This window comes from Choloepus didactylus, chromosome 21 (genome assembly GCF_015220235.1).
Source record: "Choloepus didactylus isolate mChoDid1 chromosome 21, mChoDid1.pri, whole genome shotgun sequence".
In the NCBI taxonomy this organism is placed as follows: domain Eukaryota; kingdom Metazoa; phylum Chordata; class Mammalia; order Pilosa; family Megalonychidae; genus Choloepus; species Choloepus didactylus.
Window position 1 is genome coordinate 26,426,354 of NC_051327.1, and position 10,216 is coordinate 26,436,569.

General features: G+C 58.3%; 1 protein-coding gene across 1 annotated transcript; it reads left to right on the forward strand.

Moving 5' to 3' along the window:
• The first annotated feature begins 4,162 nt into the window (after nt 1-4,162).
• Nucleotides 4,163-7,798, forward strand: LOC119517425 (cytochrome c oxidase assembly protein COX19). The gene is made up of 3 exons (XM_037814103.1): nt 4,163-4,323; nt 4,514-4,625; nt 7,060-7,798. Exons 1-3 carry the CDS (start codon nt 4,242-4,244, stop codon nt 7,142-7,144), a joined length of 279 nt encoding a protein of 92 aa, XP_037670031.1. The 5' UTR covers nt 4,163-4,241; the 3' UTR covers nt 7,145-7,798.
• Nucleotides 7,799-10,216: the final 2,418 nt, after the last annotated feature.

The following is a 10,216-nucleotide window of genomic DNA, read 5'->3' on the forward strand; positions in this document are numbered from 1 at the left end:
TGCGCCCTGCCCACAACAGCGAGTTTGACCCTGAGCAAGCAGCCCCCCACCCCGCTGACGTCCCCAGGACAGGCCCACCATGTGGGGCGGGTTCACCAGCGCTGTCCCTCTGGTAAACCCCGGGGGCCAGCTGGGGGTGGCCTGCAGCTCTGGAGCTGGTGGGGGCCGGGCGGGCTGCTGGCACCAGAAGTGGCCGGGCCAGCTTCGCACTGCCTGCCCTGACACGAGGCAGCTGGAGCCCGTCAGCCGGTGGGGCCCGCGCCGGGGTGGGGGGCAGTTATCTCCGGGGTGCCGCCCCTGTGCACACTGCCAGAGCCTGCATGCCAGAGCCAACGCAGCCACGGGCCCTCCCAGGGCAGGGACCGCTCCCAGGGCGGGGACACCCCGTATCCCTGGTCGTCATGGAAGGAAAGTGCCTCCTCGATTTGCACACCTCCTGAGCCAGGACACTCACTCCCTCACGCGGCCCAGCCCGTGGTCTCAGCTGGGCTGGGGGGCCTGAGACCAACATCAGAACCCCAAGTTGGATCTCTGGATCCTTCTAGCTAAGCGCCCAGGGCATGGCACCCCCTGGGTGCACAGGCCCGGGGCCCTGTTTACTCAGGAAGATTCATTCAGTTAACTCAGCAAGCATTTATTGAGTGCCTGTTGTATACCAGCCTCAGCCGGAACCAAGAGCTTCAGAAACTGACCACATGGGGTCCTGAAAGGGCCAGCAGGAGGGGCCGGCATGGGCACGGAGGGCGATGCTCAGGAGGGGAAAGGCCAGGGGAGACGACCAAGGCACGATATTTGAGTCAGGGTTGGAGAGTTGGGGACTCCCAGGGTAACGGGCAGGGGTGTCCTCAGAAGCACCAGTGAGCTGGGGGTGCCCGTGCAGCAGGAGGGGACCAGCCATGAGGAAGGGGTGCTGGGCAGGGTCACATCGTGCCATGGGAGAAACACGAGGGGCTGTGGCCTGGGAGGGTGCAGGAGGTGCTGCTGGTGGGGGGCGGCGGGGCCCCTGGTTGTGGACCCCATCCTTTGAAGCCTCCTCCCTTGGGCCAGCAGGGCCTGGGCGGAGGAACGAGCTGGGAGCCAGGTGCCCACTGGGCAGCCCCTTGGGGAACAGGCCAGGGTCCCGGCCCCAAGTCTGGGGCACCCTGGGGTCTGGCTGGGGTGGGCAGGGGGCGGCTGAGCGGCCGAGAGGGGGGAGGGCGGCTGGCCCCCCAGTCTTGGCCGAGGCTGCTCTGGGTGGTGTCTGCCTGGGCTCCCCACCTGTGTGCTGGCCTGGGGGGGGTAGTGGAGGTTCACCTGCAGGACCTGCGGGTCCCCCCACTCCAGCCACCAGCCTTGGGGGCCTGGGGGCACCGGCATGGGATGGGCTGGGGCAGCTCTGTGTTTTTACCGCTTTGGTGGACACCCCGGCTGGTGCACAGACCCTCAGGGGAGCTCTCCACAGGGGGCCACGTGGAGAGGACCCGAGGGTCCCAGCCCATAAAACCCTGGCTGAGCAGACAGTTGATCACCGGTGCCAGCCCACCAACCATCCCCATGTGGACTCTCCAGCCCCCGATGCCGAGCAAACCAAACAGCTACTGCTCTACATCATGGAGCAGTGGTGGTTGTTACGCAGCGTGAGCTATTCATATGCTGCCGGTGTGACTTTAAGCAAGGGACCCGACCCTCTGAGCCTGTTTCCCTCCCAGGTTCATTCACTCAAGAAACATTGAGCACCTACAAGGTGCCAGGCCCTGGGATCCCCTGAGAAAATGTGTAGCCCACAGGAGGCGTTCGAAAATGCCACTGCCTCCCCCATCTTCTGTACTGTGAACCGCAGATAATTCCTTCCCCTTCTCTCCAGCCGGAGATGTCACGTGGAGCAGCAATCCTTTGCCAGGTGTAGACATGTTGATACAAAGCTCTCTGTGCCTCTTGAGGTGCCCCGTCCCTGGTCCTGCTGAGTGGTGTCGTGTGGTCACATGGAAAAGTGCAATTTGCAGGATAGTAAAAGTGTGTTGTTCCCGGCCCTGGAGACATATTGGTGACCAACCCAGTGTGGGGCTTGGGTCCCAGCGCTGGAAAATGCTCGTACAGACGAGAGCCAGGGGCCGTTTCTCTTTCGTGGTTGTCAGTGGGCCCAGGGCCAGGCCTACTGGGCGCTGACCCCTGGAACAGGCTCCCCCATTGTCCTGGGCCCACCCGTGCTGGCCTTGGTGGTGGGACCCTCTTGCCGGCTGGTCAGATGCACGGGCCACCCAGAGAAGGCTCCCACCTGGGGGCACAGAGAGGATGCTGAGTGCTGCTAGGGGGCAGGCGTGCTGGGGACGCAGCGGGGTGGCCCAGCTTGGTGGGACCCAGGGGGCCTGGGCACCTGCTGTCACAGCTGCCATCTCATCAGCTGTCCCCTGCTCCAGGGGTCCCTGAGCCTCCCTCACCTGAGCCCTTCAGGGTTTCCTGGGGCAGAAGAGCTTGCGTCTCGCCCAGAGCACTCCCCAGGCAGCGTGCCAGGGACTCGGGGGCCAGAGACACAGGGTGGCCCTGATGGCCCCCGGGCCCGAGGCTGCCCCTCGGCCCTTTCTGCCTGACCCACCTGCCTCCCCTCCTGGGGTCATGGTTGTTTCCTCTATTTACAGTGTTACCTTCCCGGGGCCACCGTGATGATCTCCCACAACCCGGGGGCTTAGAACAACGGTCCTGGGGGCAGAAGCCCCGAATCCAGGGGTGGGGCCCGCGCTCCCTGCGAAGGCACCGGGTCCTCAGGGCCCCTCGCTTGGCTGCATCGCCCCCTCTCGGGCTCCCCTCCCACGGCCATCCCACGGGGTCTGTGTGGCTCCCCCCTCCTTAGAGGGACCCAGTCACTGGGTTCGGGGCCTTCGGGCTCCAGCAGGACCCCGTCTTCACTGACTCTCTTTCCAAATTGGTCCATGCATGGGACCAGGGGTTTGGACTTAGGAACATCTTTCTGGGGACATGATTCAGGCCATGGTAGTTTGGAATGGGAGCTCCCGGCGGGGGCGCCTTGCCCTCCTGCACGCTCTGTGCCTAGAACAGTCCCTGGCACACACTAAGCCTCTGCAGGCACCGGGGGCGGCGCTGGGGGGCGCTGGGAGACGGGCACTCGCATGCTCAGCGCTGCCTGCTGGCGTCCTGTGGTGCCCTGGTGACCCTTCCATCCCTGAGGGAAGCACTTGACCTCGGTGGACGCTGGTGTCTGTTCCTAGCGTAGTGGGGAAGGCAGGACAGAGCGGGCGGGTGCAGGACAGACTGCCGGGACCCCCAGGCCTGGGCACCCCACCTGCCCACCTGCCCTGAGCACCTGCCGGGCTCCAGCCTCGTGTACCCTTCCCCTCTCTTCCCCTCGTCAGCCCGAGAGCCTCCCCGACGCTGTGGAAACGTCCCCTGCCTCCCAGTCTCTCCTGCTCTCTCGGCCGTTTCATTCTCCTGGTGGCATCTGTCACTCTGAGCTGTTACCCTTTCTTCCCACGGGAAGGTGAGCCCCAGGAGGGTGGCAGTTCAGCGTGAGGCCTGGCACACAGTAGGTGCTCAGTACACGCTTCCACACAAGTGGGCGCCTAATTGCGCTCCTGCCTGGGGGCTGTGTGTCCTTGGGAAGGTCACCGGACCTCTCGGGGCGTCAGCTTCCTCGTCCTTAAGGGAGCTGGTGGCCGGACCCTCCGGGACACCAGGGCGGGACAGGATCTTCCACAGGCCGGCGGGGCGGGGCGGAGCCTGGAGAGCCAGGGGCGTGGTGGGCAGAGGGGCTGGGTCTGTGTCAGAGGAGGCGGGGCCTGGTGCCGTGAGGGGCGTGGTCTGGGGGCAAGAGGCGGGGCCTGGTGCCCGACGGGGTGGGGCCTGGGTGTGAGGGCATAGCTGGAGAGGGGCGGGGCGGTGCTTGTGCCCGTGGAGGCGTGGCCTGATGGGCGAGGGGCGGTGCTTGTGCCCGGGGAGGCGTGGCCTGGCGGGCGAGGGCGGTGCTTGTGTCCGGGGAGGCGGGGCCTGGCGGGCGAGGGGCGGTGCTTGTGTTCGGGGAGGCGGGGCCTGGCGGGCGAGGGGCGGTGCTTGTGCCCGGGGAGGCGTGGCCTGGTGGGCGAGGGGTGGGGCTTGTGTCCGGGGAGGCGGGGTCTGGCGGGCGAGGGGCGGGCCGCCGCTCGACGTGCTCGGTGCTCCGCGGTCCCCGCTCCGCGCTCGGCTGGCCGCCCTGCGTCCGGCGTGCGTGACGCCCTGGCGCTCCCGGCGCCGTCGTCTCCGCGGCCGCAGCCATGTCGACGGCCATGAACTTCGGGACTAAGAGCTTCCAGCCGCGGCCGCCGGACAAGGGCAGCTTCCCGCTGGATCACTTCGGTGGGCGGCGGGCGCGGGCGCCGCGGGGGGCGCGGGGGTTGGGGCCCGCGGAGGAGGGTCGCGGGTTTCCCTTCCCCGGCGTGTTACGGTGCGGCCTGCACGCGCAGAGCGGCGCGGGGGGAAGTCTGCCGCGAGCCGCCCCGCGCCTGCCGCCCGGAGTAGGAACACGCTGCTTGCCTTCCCATTGCAGGTGAATGTAGAGGCTTTAAAGAGAAGTTCATGAAGTGTCTCCGAGACAAGAATTTCGAGAACGCTCTGTGCAGGAATGAGTCGAAGGAGTACCTGCAGTGCCGGATGGAGAGGCGAGTGCGGGCCGCCCCGGGCGCGGGACCCGCCAGCCTTCGCGGGGTCTTTTTCTCCAGACGCGGGTCTGCCCGCAGCTTCCTTCACCGGCTCGGGCGTGTTCTGTTCCCCGAGACCGGAGTCGTTGGAAAGTGGCGGGGACGACAGAGGCTGTTTGAGAAATGCTGACAGATGAATGGTTCCTTCTGTCTTGAGCAGCGTTCACTCGAGTTCACTTCAAACAGCACAAAGGCTTTTCCGTGATCCGTAGGGAGTTTACTTAAAATAGAGCTATCCTAATCCTTCATGTAAAAAAGGGTGTGGCATAATCAAGGGGCTGGGTCTTTTGGTGACTGGGCTCTTTCGTTTCTGCCTTTTGAGCCCGTCGGCTCCTGAGGAATTCGGCCTTTAGACCGCTGGTCTGAGCTGAAGACGGGTTGACATAAACCAGCCCATAGCAAGCCGGGTTTCATTTTCCCATAACAAACTCTGACATTTCCCTTAAAGCAAAGCCTATTGTTTTTGAGGCCACACAGGTGTGTTTTAGAGTTGTCACATAGACATTCAGGACGGGAAGGGTGAGACCTTTGGCTGCCTTCCGAGTTGTTCTGGGTTACTTACAGGGGCTTGCATTTGACACAGTTGAATCCAGCTTTACCATCTGTAAGTAACAGGTGGGTTGGAACCGTATGTTCCGTTTTTTAAACTGATGACTCTTATAGAAACTGGGTCTAAGTGAATTTCTTCTCAGGGCTGCCGTACTTTGGAGGTGCTTTGAAGGTGGTCTCTGCCCGGGCCCTCTGTGTGAGCAGGCCGTCCCCCCACTCAGGCCCAGTTCCTGATCTTGAAAGTCTGCATAATGATCCCCTCCACATTTCGTTGTTGAAAATGAACACATCACATTAATCAGACCTTCTGCCAGCCGAAGTGCCCAGTGCAGGCCAGCAGCTGCTGCTGCTCCCGACCGCCTCGAAGACCAGCTGGTTCGGGGCCCGGGCAGGGTCCCGGGCTCGCCCCGAGGAAGGCGTCTAGGCAGGAGCAGCGAGAGCTGCCGCCGGGAGTGAGCTACAGCCGCCGCAGTATCCGACCCGGGGGGCCTGCTGAGCACGGGCAGGGGTGCCGCTGGCGTCTGGAGGGGGCTCTGCTGATCAGTAGCGCAGTCCGTAGATGCACGTATAGGGTACGTGTGTCAGTTATTTCAGCCGTAGAATTTTTGGTTTATGACGAAAATTTTCAAACACATAAAAGTAGAAGCTAGTGTGGACCTCCATGTGACAATCACCGAGATTGAGTGATTATGGAGAACTTGCCACATTCCCTTCTTTTATCCTTCTCTCCCTTTTTTGCCATTTCTTTTCCATCTTTATTTTTTAACTTTGTGCTGAAATCCCTAACATTATTTTACCCCTCCTTACTTCAGTATGTGTCTTTTTAAAGAATGGGCATTTCTTGACATGACCACAATAGAGATTTTCAAGTTGCCTCATGGAGGACTGCGGCCCTTTCAGCCCGATGTGAAAGCGTGTGGGCTTTAAAAGATGTGGGTTACATCGTCTCACAGAGAAAGTGTTAAAATTGGAATCACACTGTGCCAGCGTGTGACCCTAGACCAAAGCCTCTGTAACGCTTGAGAGGTTGCAGGTGGGCGGCAGGGCCTCAGCCACACGGCGCCCGCCCGGTGCCCCTGGGTGGGCGCGCCCGGCAGCTCCGCGCTGCTCCCCTGCGGGGCGGGAGGGAGGGGAAGCTCATCCTCCCCGAATGCGGGTGGGGAGGAGCAGCGGTGAGTATCGCTCATGGCCACCGTTGCGGTCGCTGTGAAGAATATGGCATGCGTACGCAAGCGGTGGTGCTCACTCGCGGAATTAATGCCTCTGAAACAATGGAGCTACATCAAATAGGCACGAATAGCTGCCTCCCACCTAGGTTTGAGAGTGATTCCTTCGGGGTGATTGAATGGTTCAGCCCTTTTAAAAAAAACTGACCAGGAAATTAAACTTTCTTTCTCAGTTGGTTTCCTTGTGCTAAAAGGTGACACTAAAATCATTCTTTTGGCTTTAGAAAGTGCTGCAGTTGTAGCCACTGTTTCTGGGGATCATGCGAAGGAGCGCGGTTTTACCGACTTAGATTTGCCTCAGGGGCTCCCTTGAACCAAATCTCTTTTGGCTTCTTTTTGTGCCTCCCGTTCCCTCTTCCTGCTTCCAAACGCACAGGCACTCACCGCCGGCAGAGGCAGCGGGAAGGGCAAAGCTGCTGAGCTGTTTCCTGTGGCTGCAGACGTGTAGAACAGCACGGCTCTGTCCTCTGACGGCTCTGGGTTGGAAGTCTGGCGTGGGTCTCTCTGGACTGAAGTCAAGGGGTCGACAGCCTGGGACAGTCACTTTCCTGACAGTCATTTGTTTCTCGATTCATTTTCTTCATCTCTCACCTTGATGACAATTTCCATTTTTCTTGTAGGCAGCTTATGGCACAAGAACCACTGGAAAAACTGGGATTTGGAGATTTGATAAAAGGAAAATCAGAAGCTCCCAAAAAATCTTAACAGAGGGAAGACACTGGACTGGGGTTAGGGGACCGTGTGCGATGGAGCATGCTGCACGGCCCCGAACCGAGGTCCACAGTGGCCCTGAGCAGAGTTCCTGAGGGATGGCGGCAGCGGAGGGCCCCGGAAAGGCTCGACAAGTCAAAGTGGTGGTTCCCTCCCACCCAGATGTGTCTCAGATCAGGGAAGTGGCTTCTCCTGTCAAACTCCCAGAATTATCCCCAGAAATTATTATTCCTTTTAGATTCTCCTTTTCTCTAAGAGGGTGACACATTTCATAGGGGGTTGGTGGCCAGAGGAAGGTAAGAACACTCCAGAAACAGTTCTCTTAGTAAGGAGGTGCTTTCAGCTCAGCAAAAAGGCGATTGTGTACTTTAATACTCTGAATGTCTATTAACTAATGTGTTAAACTTCAAGTTTAACGCATTTCACTCTGCTATATAGATAGATACCAGAAAATAACTTCCCTGGCAAAATGTTTTTTCTTTTCTGTAGTCATAAATATACATGCAAGCTTATTTCCTTCTTTTACAAAAAATAAGCACAAAATAGGAAGTGAAAAGTATTCTAGCTTTATAAAAATTTGACTTCTTGAAATTCTCTGGCTGTGCTGAACACCTAGTATGTTTCTAATAAAAGGATCATTTTCTGGTTTGTATTGGACTGTATTTATAAAACAAGATGTTTCAGTTCTAACTCATTTTTTATCTTTGAAAAATAGAATGCCACTACATTGGTGGTTTGACCTCTACACGTTGTCTTCTGTTTTTTTCACTTTGTAGGAGCACCCACACTTTACATGTTGCCCAGTGCTCTCTTAGAGCCTCTGAGAATCTGGCACAGTGACTCAATCCGGACCATCAGGTTTTCATTAGCAAACAGAGCCATCGTGCTCAGCCCTGGCCGCGTCAGAATTGCCTGTGGGTGATTTAGATATCTCGGGGAGCAAGCCCTGGGTCAGGGCTTCTGCAGGGTTTCGGTGTGTGTGTGCTGTGCAGTCCCAGGCTGATGCCGTCCCTGGGGCCTCTGTCGGGAAGTGCCCAGCCCTGCAGACAGTTCCCTGCCCACAGGCAGCTGGCCCTTGCCCGGGGGTTCGGGTCCTGCCAAGTCCCGCTCAGGCCGCGGCTGTGTCGGCACCTGTGCCTCCCTGGGCCCCCGCGGTTGGGGCATCCTCCTCCCGAATCCTGTCCTGCCAGGTCCCCAGCTGTGCTCCGACACGCGGGCCTCCTGTTCCTGCAGCCTCTGCTGTAGGGGCTGCCCCAGCCACCCCGTCTGTGCGCCCACTCCCTGCCTTGGGGTCCCTGGTCGACCCTCTCTGAGTCGGGTGTCCTTGGCTTGGCCGTTTGCGTGATGCTCACCCACACTGCTTCCCCCTTGGGCAGCTCACCTGCTTGCCGTCCGCCCTTTGTCCATGTTTAATATCTCCTCTCTGTCTTACACTCTTAATCGTGCCGGAGATTTTTAAGCATATTATTGCCTAGTTTATAAAAAGTCTTGGTTTTTATCACCAAATCAAAATATTTTGTATTTTCCAACAATGCAAAATTGAAGTGCACAGAGTTAGTCATTGCAGCACTGTTCGTAACTGCAAAATATTTGAAGGGACCTAACTGCCTGTACGTACACATGCTGAATACACCAGTGTTTCCACGCAATGGCGTTTAAAAGAATGAGAGCCCCAAAGAATTGAAAGCAGAGACTCAGACACTTGTGCAGCAATGTCCGTAACTGCTTCGTTCACAAGAGCCAAAAAGTGGGAGCATCCCAAGTGTCCAGTCAACAGATGGTGGATAAACAGAATGTGGTCCAGCCGTACAGGGGGGCATCGTTCAGCTGTAAAAAGGAATGAAGTTCCAGTCCACACCACAATGTGGAGGAAACTTGAAATCATGACCCAGACACAAAAGGACAAACATTGTTTCGACTTACATGAGACCTGTGGACTAGGCAAATTCATGGAGGCAGAAGGGAGTTCCCGGGGCTGGGGGAGGGGAGTGGGGGGGATTTCTGTCTGGGGGGTGGAGAAGTTTTGGTCAGGGATGGTGGTGAGGGTGGTCAGCATTGTGACTAATTAATGCCATGGAATTGGAAGCTTAAAATGGGTTAAAAAGGCAAATTTTATGAAATATATGTTTTAGTTTCCTAGCTGCCGAGGTAGATGCCATGTGCTGGGCTGGTGTAGACAGTGGGAATGTATCGGCCCACGGTTGTTTGGCCGGGAGAAGTCCAAGATCAGGTGTCCGCAAGGCAGTGCTTTCTCCCGGAGGACCCTGGCGTTCTGGGCTGGCTGCCGGCCGTGCTTGCTCCCAGGCTTTTCCGTCACCCGGCAGTGCATATGGTGGCCTCTCCTGGCTCCTCATTTCCATTGACTTCCAGCTTCTGACTGCTCCCCGTGGCTTTTTAGGGGGGTGGGGTGGGGTAGCAAATAATTTTTAATGTTTTTTGTGTGTCTTTTTAAACATACGCTGGAGAGTCACGCATTGCTGCCAGCTTCGAGTGCAGTCCCGGGCCACAGGTGGACTTGTCCTGTGAGGGCAGAACCTTCGTCTCCTGCAGTGTTTGCTGTGACCCCTGCGTTACCGTCGCCAGCGAGGCCCCAGCGTCTTCTCTGGTGCTACCTTCGTTGTCAGCTTGCCCCTGCAGACGTGCCTTCCCTCTGAACTCCGGCCGGCCCTCCTTGATGGCCATCGCCGCGCACCCACCAGCGGCAGGAAGTCTGTTCAGCACCCCTCGATCCTCTTTGCAGAGATGATAGATTTTGGGCTCCTGTGTTGTCAGCACAGTTGACCGTGGCTCCTATGGGAAGATCCAGAATCCAGAACTTTGCACCAGAGGACCCCACAGCCTCACGTCTCGAATGGCGCAGGACGGAAAGCCTGCGGCCTTTCTTCTGTCTGATTCTCACTCTGCTTATAAAGGACCAGATTAAAGCCCAAGCTGTTTTGGGGGCCCCCAAGACTGAATAACCTCATCAAAAGGTCCTGTTTACAAAAGGTCACCCCCACAGGAATGGATTAAGTTTTCGAGCATGGTTTTCTTAAGTACACAACTCCTAAGCCACCACAATATCTC